The sequence below is a fragment of the Piliocolobus tephrosceles genome, chromosome 1 (assembly GCF_002776525.5).
Source record: "Piliocolobus tephrosceles isolate RC106 chromosome 1, ASM277652v3, whole genome shotgun sequence".
Lineage (NCBI taxonomy): Eukaryota > Metazoa > Chordata > Mammalia > Primates > Cercopithecidae > Piliocolobus > Piliocolobus tephrosceles.
Window position 1 is genome coordinate 205307897 of NC_045434.1, and position 21684 is coordinate 205329580.

The 21684-nt window shown below is 51.8% G+C and overlaps 1 protein-coding gene across 1 annotated transcript in view; it reads right to left on the minus strand.

Annotated features, from left to right (window-relative positions):
* Positions 1 to 1192: 1192 nt before the first annotated feature.
* The window catches only part of PADI6 (peptidyl arginine deiminase 6), a 29063-nt gene continuing 8571 nt past the window's right edge, over positions 1193 to 21684 (minus strand). Inside the window, exons 5-15 of the mRNA XM_026455958.1 lie at positions 20808 to 20982; positions 14321 to 14499; positions 13999 to 14102; positions 10376 to 10487; positions 8439 to 8546; positions 8070 to 8224; positions 7434 to 7590; positions 6882 to 7005; positions 5420 to 5490; positions 3774 to 3935; positions 1193 to 1426 (exon numbers count right to left, since the gene is read on the minus strand). Of these exons, the coding sequence (XP_026311743.1) occupies positions 1193 to 1426; positions 3774 to 3935; positions 5420 to 5490; positions 6882 to 7005; positions 7434 to 7590; positions 8070 to 8224; positions 8439 to 8546; positions 10376 to 10487; positions 13999 to 14102; positions 14321 to 14499; positions 20808 to 20982 (1581 nt within the window). The remainder of the gene's footprint in view (positions 1427 to 3773; positions 3936 to 5419; positions 5491 to 6881; positions 7006 to 7433; positions 7591 to 8069; positions 8225 to 8438; positions 8547 to 10375; positions 10488 to 13998; positions 14103 to 14320; positions 14500 to 20807; positions 20983 to 21684) is intronic.

Sequence of the window (21684 nt, forward strand, 5' to 3'; positions counted from 1 at the left end):
GGATCTCAGCTCACTGCAAGCTCCGCCTCCCGGGTTTACGCCATTCTCCTGCCTCAGCCTCCCAAGTAGCTGGGACTACAGGCGCCCGCCACCTTGCCAGGCTAGTTTTTTGTATTTTTAGTAGAGACGGGGTTTCACCGTGTAGACCAGGATGGTCTCGATCTCCTGACCTCGTGATCCACCCGTCTCGGCCTCCCAAAGTGCTGGGATTACAGGCTTGAGCCACTGCGCCCGGCCGGCTTTTGTACTTCTACAGTGATGTATTCCCCCAGCCTCCAGCAATGAGAGGTGCCGTGTGTCTTTCTAGGGCTTTATGTAAATAACTCCAGTCTTCAGAACAACCTTGAGATCAGAACTCTTACCCACTTGCGCTGGTGAGGAAACTGAAGCACAGAGCCCGCTTAGCTTGTTTTCTCACCTTTGACCAGTACAGGGAGAATTTCCTCTCCTTCCCTACAGCAGTAGTGCAAGCATGGTGCCAAATGACCACCGACCTTTGCAAGGGGATACAGTGGGGAGGGATGGGGACTGGGGCCTTTTGGAGCACATCTTTGTCTAAAGGGTGTGGCCAGTGAATCTTCAGCCTCGGGCCCAGTGTGGTCAGTTCTAAAGACTTGGCAGCAGGAGCCGGAAATCCAGACTTTGAGTAAATTGTCAGTGCCTAACCTAGAAACGTGTATAGTGGCCCTCAACCTTCCTCCAGCTTGTCCCAGCTGCTTAAACCAGGGCAGCATTTGGATAATCTAAGTCCATTTGAATAAGTCCAACCACTTGCTGCCATAGACATAATTTAGAGATGAGGGAAAGGACAGCAACTCATGCAGCCAAGTCTCTTTCCCCCCACACAAGGCGGCCAGCACGGCCATAGGCATCTCAGCTCAGCCTTGTCCTCAGCTGGCACACATCCCCTCCCCAAACGAGGAGGTCACCGCCAAGATGCATTTATGCCCACCAGCACTTTATTGGCTATTTAGTAAATGCCATTTGGCTGAACACTTTTCCATCTTTTCCCCACAGGGGTTCAAGCTGGCAGCATTTGCCATCCTACTGGGTCTGAGGGTGAGGGTGGATAGGGAAGAAAGGGTTGTGTTGCCCAGACTCTCCAGCCTCTACTGGGCAAGGAATCGTGCTGCTGCATGGTGACAGTGGGCCATCCATGCGGGGGCAGAGCTGGCAGCTCCAGGGCCCGGGTCTAAGGTACCATCTTCCACCATTTGAAGGCAAAGGGCACCCGGCGGACGTTGGCACAGGCACAGATGTCTCCGACCTCTGTCAGGTAACAGTCAAAGTCATTGATGAAGGTGCACTTGAAACCCAGGGGCTCCAGCAAGCGGCAAATCTTTTCCTCCAGGCAGCAGGCCCCCTTGATTTGGGGCCCAAAAGGCTTGGGGATCCCCAGGTTCTTGCCCATCACAATCATCCGCAGCTGTCAGAAAGAAAAGGTGAGGCCTGGACAGGGATCAGAGGCCTGAAAGCCAGCCCCCCACCTGCCTCTCTGTGGTCAGGCCAGACCAGGCGTAGCAGGCAGGCAGCCGCCTCCTCCAGGTCAGTGGAACCCAGCTCGCTTCTGCTTAGCCCTCCAATGGCTGTTTCTCAACAGCAAGACAAAATCCTGCCTGGCCAAGGTCTGGGATTGTCAACTTCTCCAGTTTCTATGTTTTGATTATTCTGGCCTCTTATGGTCTGGATGTAACACATGGCTGCTGCCTCCACTGGAACGCTCTCCCCACCCCTGCTTTGTCAGTTGACTGCTGCACATCCTTCATATCTCAACTCCTTCTCAAAGCAGCTTCTTGCCACTACTCACCCCTACCGGACCACACTGAGCTGATCAAGTTAGAAGACACCCATGGCATGCAGGACCTGTGTCCCTAGGACCCAGGGAAGAGGTCAGCAAGTGTTTAGAGAATTGGGGCACTCAAATGCCTCCGTTCATTTTAAATACCTATATAATGGGTCAGTTGTTACAAGAGAAAGTTCAGATGTGAGCCACAGTTGGCATAGGCTTGGTGAAGCCAGGACCTCTTGTACTCACAACCCCACTCTTGATTATGACTTCTGGTTTAGAATAAGTAGGAACAGAATTTTTAAAAACAAAAATAAACAGTTTTGCTCTTGTTGCCCAGGCTAGAGTGCAGTGGCATGATCTCAGCTCACTGCAGCCTCCGCTGGAAGGTTCAAGCGATTCTCCTGCCTCAGTCTCCTGAGTAGCTAGGATTACAGGCATGCACCACCACACCTGGCTAATTTTGTATTTTTAGTAGAGGTGGAGTTTCTCCATGTTAGTCAGGCTGGTCTCGAACTCCTGACCTCAGGTGATCCTCCCATCTGGGCCTCCCAAAGTGCTGGGATTACAGGTGTGAGCCACCACACCCGGCCCCAGAATTATTTTTTTTTTTTTTTGGTTTGGTTTATCAGACAAAGTCTTGGTTTGTTGGCCAGGTTGGAGCGCAGTGGCTCATTGCAACTTCCACCTCCTGGGCTCAAGAAATTGTCCTGCCTCAGCCTCCTGAGTGGCTGAGACTACAGGCATGGGTCACCCTACCCAGCTGTTTTTTTTTTTTTTTTTTTTTTTTTTTTGGCGGGGGAGGAGGCAGTGGAGACAGTCTTTCTCTGTTGCCCAGGCTGGAGTCCACTGGTGCAATCTTGGCTCACTGCAACCTCTGCCTCCTGGATTCAAGGGATCCTCCTGCCTCAGTTTCTGATTAGCTGGGATTATAGGCATGCACTCCCACACCCAGCTAATGTTTTGTATTTTTCCTAGAGATGGGGTTTCAACCATGTCGGTCAGGCTGGTCTTGAACTCCAGACTTCAAAAGTGATCTGCCCTCCTCAGCCTCCCAAAGTGCTGAGATTACAGGCATGAGTCACTACACCCTGGCCCCAGCTAATCTTTTTTTTTTTTTTTTTTTTTAATGCAGGGTCTTACTATGTTGCCCTAGCTGGTCTCCAACTCCTGAGTTCAAGTGATCTTCCCACCTTAGCATCCCAGTGTGCTGGAACTACAGGTGAGCCACTACGACCAGCCAGGCTGAACAGAATATTATTTTTGAGACAGAGTTTCGTTCTTGTTACCCAGGCTGGAGTGCAATGGCATGATTTAGGTTCACTGAAACTCCCATCTCCCAGGTTCAAGCAATTCTCCTGTCTCAGCCTCCCAAGTAGCTGGGATTACAGGCGTGCGCTACCACGCCCAGCTAATTTTGTATTTTTAGTAGAGACAGGGTTTCTCCATGTTGGTTAGGCTGATCTGGAACTCCCGACCTCAGGTGATCCACCTGCCTCAGCCTCCCAAAGTGTTGGGATTACAGGCGTGAGCCACCGCGCCTGGCCTAGAACGTTATTTTAAGTGCTGATGTACCTCCATGTATCAGACATGGCTGCTCTGGACCCTGGGGATAGTGGACAGGAAGACCTACCCTGAGGTAGCTCGCCATGCACGGCAACCTCAACTGAGTTACATAGCACCCCATCTGAAGTGGGCCTCACAGGTTCATCCTTTTAGACTAGGGGTGCAGCTCACTGAGGCTCCTAAAGCTCCTGGCCCATAGTAACTGCCTGGGGAACCCTCCAAGCCTTCAGGCCCAGTACATCTGCTCTCTGGGAGGGGTGTCCCTAACCGAGATGGGGGAGAAGGGGTCTCCTGCCCATTTCCTCATAGGCACCGTTATCTGCTGTCCCTCCCCCATCTCTGCAGTCCAGCACAGTGAGGCGGCAGCCAGTGTTGCCTGGATGGACCCTCCCCCACCCAGGGATGCCCAGTCGTCCCTCACCAGGTCAGGGAAGTATGGCCTCGCGAAGGGCCTCTTGGGCTGCTGGTCAGAGGGGATGTTAGTCAGCTTCTCCAAGCAGAACAGCTGAGGAATCTCGATGATGTCCTGTTCCACCAGGCCCAGCTCTGTCTTCAGGATGTCACGGTTCAAGTGAATGCACTTCTGTGGGGGTGGGAGGGGCCAGGAGAGCTCATCAGGAATTAAACCAGTTTCCTTCCATACTGAAGGTAGGCCATGGCCTGACACCACTGCCATCCCCATCACTCACTGTGCGCCAGGAGCCTCACACATCACACCAGCCTTCCTAAGTGGGCAGTTGCCTTTTCACCTGGGGAAGTGGGGGCTCAGGAAAGGCCTAATCTTTAGTCCAGGATCCCACAGCTAGACAGCGTCGGGCACTTCCCAACCCAGACCAGCTGAGCCCAATACCCGAGCATCTCCCTAGGTCTTGAAATAGGCTTCAGACACCCAGCACACCTGTCTCCCTAGGTCTTGAAATCAGCTTCAGACACAACCCAACATACCCTAAGCTGTCGCCAGGGGCTGGGAGAGGCTGTCTCAGCCCCATGCCTGGCTGGCACCCACCCTGCTATGCCAGAAGGGCTGTTCTTGCAAAACAGGGCACCCATGCACTGTGCATGACACAGAACATTCCTTAGGAACATTCCTGGGAATGGTAAGGACCCAGTGAGCAAAGCAGTTTTGCTGACCATGCAACCTCAGCCGAGAAATTACCCTTCTCTGGGCCTAAGCTTCTCCTTCTAGAAGTTGGGAAGACTCTGCTTCTCACAGCCAATGATTCACTTCTAAGATCTCTGAAGGTTGGTGACCCTGAACACCATTCTCAGGACCGCTGTGATAGGCCACTTCATCCAGAAAGCATTGAGTAGGCTCTCGTTTGAGTCCGATACTCAGCTTCTCAGAAGTGAGGAGCTGGCCTCTTCAAGGAGGCTGCTGAGCTATGTCATTTTCCAGCAAATGGACCCTAGGCAGCTTGAGTAGCATAATGAGCAACACAGGAACTTGGGAGTTCAGACTCAACCCCCCACATGATTGTCTTGGGCTAGTGATTTTACTCTGTGCCTCACCTCATATGTAAGAGGCGTTTTACTTTATAGGGCTATCTGCAGGGTTTGTAGTGAGGTGTCTTGCACAAGGCTTGGGCCATCGTTGGTTCTCAGCTAGGAACCTGGATAAATCAGGGCTTTCCCAGCTTGGGGGAAAAGACCCAGCTGCATAGTCATGGCAAGGAAACTCCTCGACAGTATCTTCAAGCAGTATCTGTCCACTGTTCTGACATGCCATGGCGCTCCTCCCTGCCCCTGTGCCACCCTGGGTCCTCAGCCATCTGACACCATAGAAAGCTCTGTTACCACTCCCAGCCCTCTTCCAAGCATAAAGGTACATCGTGCTGTGTTTGGCTCCGGAGACCTAACTCCTTACTTCTCTAGTCTCCCTACACTGGCATATATATGGCCAGCTCTAGCCCCAGACCTGGGCCTGTATCAAGACCTGGAAAGAAAGGGTGGCAGGCAGCTGCCCCCCGCCAACCCTTCACCCCTCAGGAGGGATGGGTGGGAACCTTCCTGCAGGACCTGCGGCACCAGCCCTTTCTTGGGGACGGCCCCCCCTTGCGCTGGTCCTACCTCCACGTATTCATTCTGCTTCTTCAGGCTTTCATCAGCCAGAAGTTGGTCGATGGTTTTGGCTTCCCTTCCTGTAGGAAGAAGCGGTCAGGGAATGGCAGCACTGCCCAGAGCTGGGCACACTCAGGTAAGGCCCAGCCACCCGGGTGTTTTCCTGAGCCAGTGACCGTGGCGAGAGGAGAGGACTGGCCTATCTCCAGGGACCACACCCTCAGGTCTGATATCTTCCTTCTGGGGACTGACCAGGGTCTACGCCAGAAAGTCCAGGCAGGACTTACTGCCACTGGCCACTCTGTCCCCAGCATGAAGGAATAGCCTGTGCCAGGCTGAAGGATACAGCCTGGAGCTTGTTAGGATGACTTCGGCCCCTACTCCCCTTATGCCGATACAACCTGGCACCTTCTGTCTGTGGCCTTCATCAGGTTACATTACTTTTATTCCTCAATGGCCTCATCTTTGGAACAGGAATGCCCAATTCATTTGCCAACTCTGAGGTGACAGTCTTTGTCATGTGGTTCATGTTCAGTAGATGTCACCTTCCATGGTGCTTCTATGACCAGGATTTCCCGAGCCCCACCCCAAAGGCGGAGTATCCAGGAGGTCTGGAGCAGGGTGGAAATCCTGTATTTCTAACAAGCTCCCAGGTGCACCGGGCCCTCAGATCACACTTTGGGTATTGAGGGTCTAGAAAAACCTAATACCCCCAAAGCCCCTTTCTGGGTTCATACAGCCTTTATTATTTTTTGAGACGGAGTCTTGCTCTGTGGCCCAGGCTGAAGTGCAATGGCATGATCTCAGCTCACTGGAACTTTCACCTCCCAGGTCAAAGCAATTCCCCTGCCTCAGCCTCCCGAATAACTGAGATTACAGGCATGCGCCACCATGCCCTGTTAATTTTCACATTTTTAGTAGAGACAGACTTTCATCATGTTGGCCAGGCTGATCTGGAACTTCTGGCCTCAGGTGATCTGCCCGCCTTGGCCTCCCAAAGTGCTGTGGTTATAGGTGTGAGCCACCATGCCCAGCCCACTCCCACAGCTTTTAGATCAGAAGTACAATGGCACCAGCCACACCACCTCTGCTTGTCCACCTGTGTGTTTCCTTAATGTAACCAGGAGACCCACAAAGTCCCAATCCCTAAGTACTTAATCCAACGTGCCCTGAGTAAATCCAGGCACTAGCATTGTTAATACCCATTTTCCCCCCATTTGGGGCCACCTAAGTGAGTCCCCTTCAAATACATCCTAAAAGCCTCTAGGCCATCCCGGAACATCTGGTCTACTTGTGTTGTCGTAGTACCACTAGAGTAGCCCAGAAACACGACATTCTAATACAATTCCAACAGCTTTTGTGCTTCCCTGGCATCCTTTCTGCCAAGTGTGACAGAATGGCTATGTAGAAAGGGCCCCTGGAAAAAGGAGGACCACCCCAGTTCTGTTCTGTGGAAAGGGAGTTCCCTTACCATTAGACAAGAGCTGATCTGCTCTAAGCTCGTCAAACAGAAGAGCATCGCCATAGCCTTCCTTCTGTTTCTCTCGGAACAGTTTATAGCAGGCGCTGGGACTGGCCAGGAGCAGCTGGAAGCCCTGGGAAACAGAACTTGGGTCAGAAGCCAGCTTTCTCCGCTGGACATGATGGCTTATACCTATAATCCTAGCACTCTGGAGGCCGAGGCAGGCAGATCACCTGAGGTCAGGAGTTCGAGACCAGCCTGGCCAACATGGTGAAATCCCATTTCTACTAAAAATACAAGAGTTAGCCAGGTGTGGTGGCATGTGCCTGTAATCCCAGCTACTCAGGAGGCTGAGGCACGAGAATCACTTTAACCTGGGGTGGAGGTTGCAGTGAGTGGAGATGGTGCCACTGCACTCCAGCCTGGGTGACAGAGCAAGACTCAAAAAACAAAAACAAAAACCAAGAAAAAGCCAGCTTTTTCTCCAGAATCTTCCAAGAGTTCCCAACAGAAGGCATGGGGACATGGTCAGATGTCCCTTCTGCAGACCCCAATACAGACCTTTTTGCCCTCATTCTTGTCATCTGTGGGGATGAAGCACATGAACTCATCCACGTGGCCCGACATTAGCCAATCCGAGTAGAGCTCCACTGGCGCTTGGACCTGCTGGGCATAGAGGAAGTCTCGGAGGGTCTTACTCATGGCCCGGCCCTCTGCGCTAGAAGGAAGATGGAAAGAACAGCTTTTGAGCCAGTGTGGCCCAGACTGGTCACCTGTCACTTGGTGTCATGCTGCCTCCAGGGAGCTGGCCTCTGTGACCGTTGTGTGAAAGAGGCCGGTCCATAGCGGATGAATTGGTTATGAATCCCTTACTCTGACTCCACTCAGAACAGAGCCTAGTGTGCCCGGACACAAGTATCATTTTAGATTTATGGCCACCAAGAAATCCAGCCACATATCTCTTGGAAATGACATCCTGGTGGACCAAATTCCACTTGTTTCAGTTTAAACCCTGGAATCAAAGAATAAACAGTTTATTCTAATCTTTAGTCTCCACGTGAATCAAAAGCTCAAATGTCCTTCTAAGAAATGTTCTACAGTGCGTGACTGGCCGAGGTGCTACGGGAAGCAGGCGGGGCCAGGGGAACGACCATGGTCCCTTCTTTTCATCTGAAGGCGTCTGGCCCGGTGGCTCACCTGGGGTAAAAGCTGCTGCCAATGAGGACTCTGCCCAGGGGGTACTCTTTCTCTTGGACCTTGACAGGTGGGGACACCATCAGGTTCCCAATGGAATCCATGCTGGCCACTTTATGGTCCTCAGTGTCCTGGATCATGTAGCCAATACCAGGGCTCTGGGGAGAGACCCAGCGGGGAAGGGGTGTTAGTAGGGGATGGCTTTGGGCCCCATTGTTATCCCTAAATCCAGGCTCTCAGGTAGACTTCCACATCCCCTCCCCCCAGAGGCCACCTGGGTCCTCTCCCTCACTTGGTGCCCCATCATTTCTAGGCAGGCCCCAGGCCTGAGAGATTGGACTGAGCTCAGATTAGCCAAACCAAGTTCCACACCAATGAGTACTTCATGGGGAACTCATCAAGATCGGTGGCCTGAGGCGTGTCGAGGATCAAGGATGTTGTCTTGTGGGGAGCCTGGGTGTAGCAGAAGGCCATCTCATCCTGGAATGGAGAGGAAGACAGATCGTTTGCCAGTCACACATCTCCCTGGGCCCCATTTAGGGAAAAGGTACGGTAAGAACCCCCTTCCTTCCTGCCAACTCATGCTCAACCCTCAACACCCAGCTCAGATATTGCCCTTTCTTGAAGGCTCTCTGATCCCTCTCCCCACTACTCTTCAGGTTTAAGACTTGAACATTGATGGCCAGGCACAGTGGCTCATGCCTGTAATCCCAGCACTTTGGGAGGCCAAGGTGGGTGGATCACTTGAGCCTAGGAATTCAAGACCAGCCTGGGCAACATGGTGAGACCCCCATCAACTAAAAAAAAAACAAAAACCAAAAAAAAAAAAAAAAAGAAAGAAAAAAACAACAAACAGAAAAAACCCCCAAAAAGATAGCCAGGCATGGTGGCTCATGCCTGTAATTCCGGCTACTCAGGAGGAGGTAGAGGGAGGTAGAGGCTGCAGTGGAGCTGAGATCTTGCCACTGCACTCTAACTTGGGCAACAAAGATTTGAGCATCCAGATTCTTCCTTTCTTCTTCTATAAAGAATCCATTAACAAGCCTTACTGGCTTACTTACTGGCTTACATTCTGAGTGAACTCTGCACTGGTGCCACTCAGGAAACCACCGTGTCTCCATCCTACGCCCACTGTAACGCCTTCCAGTTTTCCTTCTATTCTTGCCCACTCTTAAGATTTGTTTCCTATATCTTAGCCAGAGGGATCTTTTGAAAACCTAAACTGTAACCTTTCATTCCTGATTCATGCCTTTTGAGTGTCTCTTGTTTGCCTTTAGCTGAAAAGGTACCTTTAACCAGGTGGTAACCCTGCCTCTCACCTCTGTTCACTGTGATTGGCTGCACCAGCCCTCTTCAAAACCTCCAAGCACACCCCCACTTTTTTGTTTTTGGAGACAGTCTGTCATCCAGGCTAAAGTGCCAGTGGTGTGATCTGGGCGTACTGCAACCTCCACCTCCTGGGTTCAAGGGATTCTCCTGCCTCAGCGATCCAAGTGGGTGCGACTACAGGTGCGCGCCACCACGTTCGGCTGATTTTTGTATTTTTAGTAGAGACAGTATTTCGCCATGTTTTCCATGCTCTTTTTAAACTCCTTACCTCAAGTGATCTGCCTGCCTCAGCCTCCCAAAGTGTTGGGATTACAGGCGTGAGCCACCACACCCGGCCAGGGACTCCTGGCCACTTCTACCCCAATCTCTGCATGGCCAGCTCCTTGTTTCCTTAAGTTTCATTTGTAGATTTTCCCGACTATTCTTGAACTGCCTCATTTGGTCTAATGACTCACGGTATCATCTCATTCTCTAACTTTCATAGCACTTAAAAGTTCTATCCTTGCTAACATGGGACAGCATATGTTCCAATTTATCTCTGGTGCTCAGGATAGTGCGCCTAGCACGTGATGATCACTCATCTGCAGAGGACAGAGCTCTAGAACTGAAGGCTGACTGGGGCTTTAGATTTGGTGCTGTGCCAGAGTCAGGCGGGACCCCCAGGGCAGTGGCCCAGCTCTCACAGCCTTAGCCAAAGGCGTTAGAGCCTTCTGGGGCCTGGGGGTTAGGGTTCTGTGGTCTTGAACACATGTCCATTCTGGAGTGGGAAGGAGGTTAGACTCTAAACTCTATTCCTTAGTGGACATGACTCAGGCAAATCCTCATCTGAGCCTCCACTGAAGTCCTAAGAACAGGGCCACCTCTATCAAGGCTTCGGTCTTTAAGGTTAGCCAGAAGTCTGAAGTTCCTCTTAGGTGGCAAATGCTGAGTCTCCTCACCCCTCCCCTCCCCCACAGGGGGTTTCCCAGGTGGGGTGTTACCTGGAGCCACCTGCCCAGGCGGTTGGGGTCCTCATAGACAGATGCCACCTGGCTGTTGCTCTTCTCACTCAGCTCCGTCACTGTGTCCACAAAACCCTGCAGCTGCAGCTCTCTGCCGTGGGAGAAAAGCCAGTTCTGGGAAGACTTTCACAGCTCCCTTACTGTAAAGTTATGACCTCCCTGTGCCAGCAGAGGGAGAACACCTCCTTCTCACCAGGAGGTTACATCCCTGCCCGTGAGGTCAACAGAGCAGCCATCCCCTGACCTCAGCACAAGCCAGAAGCTCAGAGCCCATCTTGTCCAATGCCACTCAGCTTTGCCCAGAGCCAGGTTGGGAAGTGCCAGTGGCAGCCCCTTCCCTGGTAACCAAGGCCTGCTCTGTTTATACCCTTCGGTCAGATTCTGCACATACCCTTCCTTTTTTGAGACAGTCTCATTCTGTCACCCAGGCTGGAGTGCAGTGGCATGATCTGACTCACTGCAACCTCTGCCTCCTGGATTCAAGCGAATCTCCTGCCTCAGCGCCTCCTCTCCGCTGCCCAGTAGCTGGGACTATAGGCCCCCGCCACCATGCCTGGCTAATTTTTATATTTCTAGTAGAGATGGGGTTTCACCACTTTGGCCAGGCTGGTCTCAAACTCCTGACCTCAGGTGATCCACTCACCTCGGCGTCCCAAAGTCCTGAGATTATAGGTGTGCGTCACTGTGCCCAGCCTGCAAGTATCCTTCTATCCCAGGGAATTTGGGGACACCCCCGGGCTTTCCTGCCTCAGCCTATCCAAAGGTATTAGCTGACTCTCTACCCAAGGGGGCTGTATTTTTGTCCTGAGAAGCCATGAAGCTGGGTACCCCACCCTTGAGATGGCCAAGAAGGTTGTCATTTTTGTATGTGTGGCATGGGGTGGGTCTTGAGCCCTGGGATCTTCAAGGCATCGTGCACAGCATCAGGCTCACAGATCTACTGTGGACATCCCTTCCTCGAAGGGAAACAGCAGTGAGTGAGGCTGATGTTAAGACCACTCATCTGGCCGTGTATGGTGGCTCACGCCTGTAGTCCTAGCAGTTTGGGAAGCCGAGGGGGGCAGATCACCTGAGATTGGGAGTTTGAGACCAGCCTGGCCAACATGGTGAAACCCCATCTCTACTAGAAATACAGAAATTAGCTGGGTGTGGTGGCACGTGCCTGTAATCCCACAGCAACTTGGGAGGCTGAGGCAGGAGAATTGCTGGAACCTGGGAGGCGGAGGCTGCAGTGAGTCAAGATCATACCACTGCACTCCAGTCTGGGCAACAGAGCAAGACTCCGTCTCAAAAATAAAAAATAAAAACAAAACAAAACACTTATCTGAAATGAATGGGTCCTCAAAAGTTGGAGATCAGCAAGGCCCTAGTATTGGGAAATACCAAAACTGGGACTCTAGCCCAGCTTCAGGTCCAAAGCTCATGTTGCTACTAATAGAATACAGCAATGTAACTGCTGGCATAGCACATTCATAGTATCTATGCTACTGCTCCAAAGAACCTATTTCTTGGGTCTATGCAAAGCCACAGGGAGCTACCAGCCTGGCAAGGTCTAGAACAGTCTGAGGCTTATTGGCGGAAGGGAGTGTAGACCCAGTCTTGCAGGTCATATGCAGCTCTCCTGGGTCAAACCATGCCTGAATACCACACTGTATGGAAGACTTGGGTTTCCTTGAACAAGTAGATACCCTCTGTGAATGAGAAACCCCTGTCTTCAAATACTCAAGATACCAAATCTCTCTGCTTTATGTCTTTTGTATCTGCCATCAGAATTCCATCAGACCTTCTGAGATTTTACCTTCTCATCCTGAAACCTGGTATTCCTGAGGACCACACTCCCCAGCAGCCCTCCCCTGGAAGAGCTGTCTGGCTTCTATACCCACTGAGCCTAGAAGAGGGGTAGAAGTCTTTTTTTTTTTTTTTTGAGATGGAATCTTACTCTGCTGTCACCCAAGCTGGAGTACGGGGGTATAATCTCTGTTCATTGCAACCTCCACCTTCTGGGTTCAAGAGATTCTCCTGCCTCAGCCTTCTGAGCAGCTGGGATTACTGGGGTGCACCACCATGCCTGGCTAATTGTTTTTGTACTTTTAGTAGAGATGGGGTTTTACCATATTGGCCAGTCTGGTCTTGAACTCTTGACCTCAGGTGATCTGCCTGCCTCAGCTTCCCAAAGTGCTGGGATTACAGGCATGAACCACCATACCTGGCAATTTTTATTTTTATTTTTATGAGTTTTGCTCTTGTTTCCCAGGCTGCAGTGCAGTGGGGCTATTTCAGCTCACTGCAACCTCTGCCTCCTGGGTTCAAGCGATTCTCCTGCCTCAGCCTCACTGAATGGCTGGGATTACAGGCATCTACCACATCTGGCTAATTTTTCTATTTTTAGTGGAGACTGGGTTTCACCATGTTGGCCAGGCTGGTCTCGAACTTCTGACCCTCAGGTGATCCTCTTGCCTCAGCCTTCCAAAGTGCTGAGATTATAGGTGTGAGCCACCACACTGGCTACCTTTTCCTATTAGTGTTTCCCATCCCTGCTAGAGTGGTTCCATCAACATTATCCTTTACCTACTTTAAAAAACAGAGCCTTCACATAAGGAATTTGCAATAAAGGGCAACGCGGTGGAAGTAATCTAGAGGTGGCTGGTGTGGAACAAGTGGGGCGGGGATGTCTTGCCTGCAGACCAATCCCAACTCTAATGGCTGCTCTTGCCACCCTGGCTTGAGCCATGCTGTGTCTAGACTGGTCTCCCACCTTTTATTTGTACCTGACTTTCCACGTGGCCAGAGTGATCATGCAGACAGAACCCTCGGCTTCCCACCATTCTACCTTCAGGATCCTTTCTCCTTTTCTCCTCAGGCATGTGGCTACATGGCTAGAGACTTTACCTGGATTTCCTGAAGCTGGACGTGGCCCCGTGCGTGTTCAGGCTTTTGGCACGTGAGGTGGTTCAGGAGACTTCCAGACCACTAGCAGCAACAATAGGTTGCAGCGCCCAAATCTTGGCTCTTTCTCCCTCCTAGGGCCCAGGCCTAGACCGAGGATGTGTGTACCCAGCCTCCATAGAGGCAGCAGCCACCCCAGGGGAAAGTATAACAAGACTGAAAGGAACCAGGGCCTGTAAGTGGCAGTGGGTGAGCAGTACCATCTTCCTGCAGGTATCCAGGTGACAAAGCTTTCACCACTGTATTTAGAATACGTATGGCTCCAGATACCGCATCCTAACACTCAGAGCCCACAGGTCTCTGGCTCCTTTCACCCATCCCCACACCTCCCCTTGGAGTCTCATCATCCCTGGGACAGGTTCTCATCCTGACCTCTCCATTCTTCACCCTGCTTTAGAGCACTTGGTACCGTTTAAAACCATGCCGTTTGACCCTAACATAACTGGGGGACTGTCTCATCCACTGTTCCGTGCCCAGCTTTGGGAATATTCAGGCATGTATTGGACTGTCTTGGGGCAGGTCCAGATAGCTTAGACAGAAGTGTTTCAACTCTCCTGGTGAGAGGTCCTAATCCTCTTTCCCCACCCCACCCTCATACAGAAAGAGGGTGCCAGTTACGAGAACCACCTGGCACAGTCAGCCTGAGGGTCTCTCACCTGCACAGGTAAACCTCCAGAGGCACCTGAGTGCAGGGAATGAAGACGCAGGGAGCCACCCGGAACACCACCGTGTCTTTGTACAGCAGAGTCTCTGGAATTGACTGCAACAAGACGAGGTGCTGTTAGCAACCTGCTTCCACATTTACTCCCTCCCCTCTAACCCCCAGGGTTCTGGCCCTTCAGCCCGGCCCCCAGCTGGGCCCCACCTGCCTTCTGCAGCTCTCCACCAGCAAACCTCGAGCTCTGCCCAACTGTGGGAGATGCCTTTTCCCCCACCGGAGCATCCTAGTCCAAGGACCCATCTATTGTGGGGACATACCGGGTCTTGAGACTCCTCCACCAGGGACGCAGAGTAGGAGATGAGGCCCGAGAATTCGGCGGATGGGAACGCTATAGCTTCAATGTAGAAGGTCTCTTTCAAGTGGTTCCCAAGGAGAGCCAAGGTATAGGCGTGCTGGCCAGGCCCCAGCACCAACTCAAAGGTACTGGAGTTGTCTTCTAGGAGAGAAAGAAGGGATGGACCAGCCACTGAAGTAACCTGGTGCCAGTCACCACATTTGATGGTCAAGGTACCAGCTTATTTCTCGTATCAGAGGCAAGGCTGTGAGTTCCAGGAGGGCTGGAGCTGAACCGGCTTGGCTGTCCTTGTTTCTAGCATTCAGGGCTTGGTAGACAACCAGATGTTTGGATACAAGCAACGGCCAGTTCTCTACCAATGTTCCTTGAAGACCTATCACACACCAGGAGTTGGAGCTCAGATGATGAAGGCATGCCTTCATGCCTCCTGCCTGGTTTGAAGCCTCAGGGTAAGTGGTTCTGTATTTTGAGCCATGAATCCAACTCCTGTGATAATATCATAAAGTCCTATAGGTGAGAAACTCTCCCAGGCTGGGCTCGGCAGCCTCATCTGAAAAAGATCAGACACTTACCGATGCTAGAAAGGTCAGTGAGAACCATTTATTGGATGGATTATGCCTCCATCAAGGTTTCTGAAGAAACCACGTTTTTTTTTTTTTTTTGAGACAGTCTCGCTCTGTCGCCCAGGCTGGAGTGAAGTGGCCGGATCTCAGCTCACTGCAAGCTCCGCCTCCTGGGTTTATGCCATTCTCCTGCCTCAGCCTCCCGAGTAGCTGGGACTACAGGCGCTGGCCACCTCGCCCGGCTAGTTTTTTGTATTTTTTTTTTAGTAGAGACGGGGTTTCACCGTGTTAGCCAGGATGGTCTCGATCTCCTGACCTCGTGATCCGCCCGTCTCGGCCTCCCAAAGTGCTGGGATTACAGGCTTGAGCCACCGCGCCCGGCCAGAAACCACGTGTTCTTATGATTATACATGTTAAGACTCTCTCCTAGTTTTAGGTCATTAAATACAAAACCATGCACAGAAGAGATCAGAAGGAAGTTGACCACACGTGGTAGTTGTCATTTGCTAACTAGATCCTAAGGTTTGTCGTTTTTTTTTTTTTGAGATGGAGTCCTGCTCTGTTGAGCAGGCGAGAGTGCAGCAGCGCTATCTCGGCTCACTTCAACCTCCATCTCCCGGGTTCAAGCGATTCTTGTGCCTCAGCCTCCTGAGCAGGTGACTATAGGTGTGCACCACCATGCCCGGCTAGTTTTTTGTATTTTTAGTAGAGATGGGGTTTTACCACGTTGCCCAGGCCGGTCTCCAACTCCTGAGCTCAGGCAATCCACCTGCCTCAGCCTCCCGAAGTGCTGGGATTACAGGCATAAGCCACTGCACCCAGCCCAAGTCTGTCCATTTTCTAGGCCAGAAATTACCCTGACCCAAGCTTCTCCCACCTGGGTCACTAGAACCTCCTCTTTCCTGGCCTGTCCTCTTTATCTGTTCCCGATGTGGCAGCTGTAGGCCTGATGATGGCTGTTTCTGCTTAAGATTCCAGGTGATTTCTTATTTCAGGGAATCCTAAGCTAGATTTACCTTGGCCACCAGAACCCCAAGAGATCCAGGAACTGTAGCATCCTCAGACCTTCTCCACAGCACTGCCAGCTGCCTCCATCTCTAGCTCGTCCAATGTGCCAGCAGATGGCTGCAGCTGTGGCCATGGCTGCCGCCGGTCAGACGCTGCCCTGGGTCCGGGCCCCAGCAGCCCTCCCGATGGACTCTGCAGTTCTCCTGCAGCCCTTCCTTGGAGGCCCTGGGGATGCTGGTTACAGGCCCAGCCTCAGTCCTGCTGCTGGCTGTGAGGGAACTGGGCCCACCGGGACAATTCCTGTGCTGGTTTCCTGCTTCTCATCTACCTAGAGGCTTCACCAGCCCTGAGCCAGGCCTCAAGGGGCAAGACCAGACAAGGCAATCTTCCCCCAGGAACCCCTGCAGCTTCCTAGTGCAGACACGGCCCTCTTGACCTGCTATAGCATCAGCCGGCTCACAGCACCCAGCCCAAGAACTTCTCCACACCTAGGGCCTGCTCCTGTTCTGGGGACCTGGGCTCCCTGTGGCCATTCTACCCAAGGGTGATTCACCACCAGGCAGTAAGGGTAACAGGGTCACAGTCTGTTTGCCACAAGCCGCTACTGGCTGGCTGTCCTGTGGTTGACCCTCTCGGGAATCTTCTTATAGCTAGTTTGTTGTGAAGCTGAAGCATAGCTAACATTTCGCTGTGGGCTTACTCTCTTTGCTAGTAGCTGTGGTAGGTGTTTCAGGCTCGTGGCCTCACATCCTCAGGACCGTTTAAGGCAGGCATTTGTTGTCCCCATTAAAAAGAAGCATGAGGGAGGCCAGAAGCCCTGCGACCCAGGCACACACAATTGCCTCTGCCTGGAAGGCCCTTCCTGCCCTCAGTCCTCAGAGCTGCCCAGGAGGCCTTAGCTACCTCAAACTCTCCCTACCCACACGGGGGGCATCTTAAAGGGCTCCCTCCAGCTTCTGCTGGGTCCTTGGCTATCTGTTCATCTTTCGTAGCAGGCTCTGAGAGCAGGTAACATGGTTTATTCTTCCAGAGCTGGATCCTCAGGGCACAGAGCAAATACTGATGATTCGAGCTGAGCTTTTTCCTACCTGCTACGTACTGCTGGACCTACAGGAAGGCAGGTACCCTTCTTGGTTCTATCACTGGCACTTCCAGGCCATTTCTCTATTCAAGAATCCCAGTTCCTATGAAGTGCTGACTATCAGATAACGCCAGCTATCACCTTTCTTTTGGGGATGATGTCATCCTCTCCATCCTTCGTGGATTGTTCTAGCACCACTTGCCTCCACTGCTGTTGTGTCACTGGTATCTGACAATGGACTAGAACATTCAGACATTTTGATCTCTCTTCGACCTTATTTCAATGAACCTGGGTTCTGTACCACCTTACACATCTATTACAATGGTCATAACACAGACTAGATGCCACCTCCAAGGCAGACTCAATGCCTTCCGATCTAACTCACCTATGCTCCCACCCTAGTGAGTCCCCAGTCTCAGTCCCAGATCCTCCTACCGATCCCCACCCTTCATCCTCACTTCCCTTTGACCCTTCTTAGAGCTCAAAAACCCATCACTACATCCTCTCTTATGCACACTGTCCACTCCATTCCCACACCCTTTTCTAGTTTGTTTTCCTGGAAAACCTCCATTCTGGTCACACCAGGTCTTTAAAGCTCATTCTTGCACCCGAGGAGCTGGAGAAAACCATCACACCCAAAGGCCTCATTTCAGGCTAGGACCAGACCTTAGGCAGGCCTTAGGCGAGCCACCAACACTACTCAAACACTACTGCCTCCTTCCTGTCCGCAGGCTCGCCTGTACTCCACAGTCCTAAAGGCGATCCTCCTGCCTCGGCCTCCCAAAGTGCTGGGATTACAGGTGTGAGCCACCACGTCCAGCCTGTTTAGAACCTTGTCTTCTGGCTTTCTATCCCTCTGCAAACTTCTCAGATCTTCCCCTAGGATCCATTTCCCTACCCCTGTTGGATCAGTTCCAGCTACACATCTGCCCGTGTACTACCAGCTTCAGACACACTCGACTGCGTGCCAGCCCCCCATGATTACCACCACAAGTCTCCCTTTACCGAGGATTCTTTCCGTGACCTAGATTTACTGTGCCTACCCATTTCAACCTGAGTTTTCACCGTTCTTATCAGTCACTAATGACCGCCATTCTGAGGATTGTGACTTAGGCATCTTAGTCTATCAACAGCATTTGCCAGGGTTGGCCACTGCCTTACTTCGCCCAGGCTGGAGTGCAGTGGTGCAATGTCAGCTCACTGCAGCCTCTGCCTCTGGGTTCACATGATCCTCCCCACTCAGTCTCCCGAGTAGCTAGGATTACAAGAGTAGCTAGGATTATAAGCTAGCGCCACCACACCCAGCTAATTTTGGTATTTTTAGCAGATGGTTTACCATGTTGGTCAGGCTGGTCTCAAACTCCTTACCTCAAGTGATATACCAGTCTTGGCCTCTCAAAGTGCTGGGATTACAGGCATGAGCCACCACACCTGGCCAGGATTCTTTATAAAAATAATCTTTTATCTTAGAGACACAGGGTCTCACTGTGTTGCCAAGGCTGGTCTTGAATTCCTGTGCCCAACTAATCCTTCTGCCTTGGTCTCCCAAAGTGCTGGGATTACAGGTGTGAGCCACCACACCCAGCCTGGTTCTAGAACCCTATATTCTAGCTTTCTGTTCTTCTGCAAACTTTTCAGACTCTTGCTTTTTTTTGTGGTTCAAGCTTTAGCATGTTTCAGAGTCACCTGGAGGGCCTGTTAAAACATAGCATGCTGTGTTGCCCTAGATTGTTGAATACGCTTTTTTGTTTTTTTGAGACAGAGTTGTACTCTGTCACCCAGCCTGGAGTGCAGTGGTGCAATAGTTGGCTCACTGTAGCCTCTGCCTCCTGGGTTCACTCCTACCTTGGCCTCCTGAGTAGCTGGGATTACAGGCATACATCACAATGCCCAGCTCAATTTTTGTAGTTTTTAGTAGAGATAGGGTTTTGTCATGTTGGCCGGGCTGGTCTCGAACTCCTGACCTCAGGTGACCTGCCCGCCTTGGCCTCCCAAAGTGTTGGGATTATAGGCATGAGCCCTATGCCCAGCCCCTAGATTATTGAATAAGCTTTTTTAAAAAATTATTTTTTTGAGTCTCACACAGGCTGGAGTACAGTGGCATGATCTCGACTGACTACAACCTCTGCCTTTTGGGTTCATGCAATTCTCCTGTCTCAGCCTCCCGAGTAGCTGGCAGGCATGCCTGCTACCATGCCCAGCTAATTTTTGTATTTTTAGTAGAGACAGGGTTTCTTCATGTTGTCTAGGCTGTTCTCGAACACCTGACCTCAGGTGATCTGTCTGCCTCGGCCTCCCAAAGTGTTGAGATTGCAGGCATGAGCCACCACTCCCAGCCTGAATAAGCTGTCATAAAGAAACCAGTAGTTCGCTATGATCCACATGATGAAGTATGGCATCCTTAGCAGGCGACCTGAACTGTCGGACTCCAAGACCCGCCTGGCCTAATCCACCTACTTCAGCATTGGTAGGCTTCCCAGGGCCAGAGTAGCCCTTGTGGCCTGAACTAGACCTAGACCTCTGGTTTCTTAGGCTCACTATAGCTCACATGTAAGATGGCCATGTCCAAGCCGGGCTACCTTTCCTGTCTAATCCCAGGCTACTTTGAAATCCAGCTGTGACCTATGGTCTGCCGAAGAAATGGAGTAGGAGATGAAGCCAAGGCCCCAGAGTGCAGGCCAGGAAGTGGCAGAAACACACTCTCCAATGCTGGCAACAGAGATGGTGCCCTCTGACAACGGGCACAGTATAGACCACAGGGCTCTCTGCATTGCCCAGCTGAAACTAAGCATGGTTTATAAGAGAAGGTAGCAGGTTGGGCCGGGTGCAGTAGCTCGCACCTGTAATTCCAGCACTTTGGGAGGCCAAGGCAGGAGAATTGTTTGCATCCAGGAGTTTGAAACTCGTCTGGGCAAAGTGAGGCCCCATCTCTACAAGAAAAATGAATTGCCGGTTGTGGTGGCACACACCTGTCATACCAGCTACTTGGGAAGCTTAGGTGGGAAGACTGCTTGAGTCCAGGAAGCTAAGTCTACAGTGAGCTGTAATCACACTACTGCACTCCAGCCTGGGTGACTGAGCTAGACCCTGTCTCAAAGGGGAAAAACAAAACAAAACCCAAAAAAGCATGCTGGCAATGTCCCTCCAGAAGCAGAGAGCTAGCTCTCATTGAGAGATTTAGAGGTACGCTAAGTACTGAGTCAGTTCAGGGAAGTCAAAAGACACACAAGGCTCTTGCTGGAGTTGGGCATGTCTACCTCCTGACCAGTCCCCCATCTATAGAATAGGGTGTGCTACCTGCCTCCCAGCGAGAGGGCTGAAGATGGGTGGTGGACGGCGTGGTGGCTGGGATGCAGGTGCTACCATGGCCGCCACTCTAGGTTTTAGCCTCGGATTTCTGGGAATTTAACATGGTGGATCTTGGTTTAGAGTGAAGATGGATGCTCCTGAGAAGAGTCATTGGGAGCTGTGATCTAATCTGTGCAAGGCAATAGCTGTTTCAGCTAATATGTCTCTCTCCTCTTCCAGCCTGCAGGGAAGGCACAGCTACCCCCATTTTACAAGTGGAGAAAGTGGCTTAGAGGTGCAATAACTCACCCATGTGTACAGACTTAGCCTATGGTGAAGGTGGCAGCCAGAGAATCCTAGAAACACAAGTACAGCCACAGTAGCCTCTCATCTGCAGCTCTAGGTCTCCAGCAGGCTTCTGCCGGGGACCTTGCTGGGAGGAGGTGCGGGCACAACTTGCCTGGCACGTCGAGAGCAGGCAAAGCTGGAGCTGGCACAAGAACACTCACTTTGGGGCCAGTAGACTCTCGCCTTCTTCGACTCTTCCTTGGAGGTATGGAGGACTAGCCGATATTTCTTTAAGATACAGCTGGGGCCTTGGACACTCAGTGTCATCTGGGACAGATTCTTCATTTCTGGGCAAAAGACAAAGCAAAAGTTAAGGAACGTCTGGAGGCCAGCACTCTGGGGGTGGAGGGAGGAGCCGTAGAGAGGGGCCGGGAGTTTGAACAGAGCACCAAGGATCCCCTGCCTTTTGCTAGGGCCCAGGCCTGAAGCATTATCACTTCACTGCTTGTTCTGGGTGGTTACAGGCAAGCTGCAAACCCCAGGGCCTCCTTTTGAGGGAGGATGGCACTTATCCCATGGTCCCCACAAACAGAACAGGGCCTACCTCGATCAGTTCAGTGAGGGTTCACCTCCAGCCTCAGTAAGAACCAAGACATTCCATTCTACAGCTAAGACCCAGAACCCTGGTCCCAACCACAAGTCAGGATCCAAGACAATTTTTCTTTTTTTTGAGATGGAGTCTTGTTCTGTCACCCAGGCTGGAGTGCAGTGGCGCAATCTCGGCTCACTGCCTGCTTAGCCTCCCAGGCTCATGCCATTCTCCTGCCTCAGCCTCCCAAGTAGCTGGGACTACAGGCACCCGCCACCACGCCTCGCTAATTTTTTACATTTTTAGTGGAGACGGGGTTTCACCATATTAGCCAGGATGGTCTTGATCTCCTGACCTCGTGATCCGCCCGCCTCGGCCTCCCAAAGTGCTGGGATTACAGCGTGAGCCACCGCACCCGGCTCCAAGACAATTTTTCCCCAAGACAGTCTAAAGTTCCTGGCCCAGGCCGGGCGCGGTGGCTCAAGCCTGTAATCCCAGCACTTTGGGAG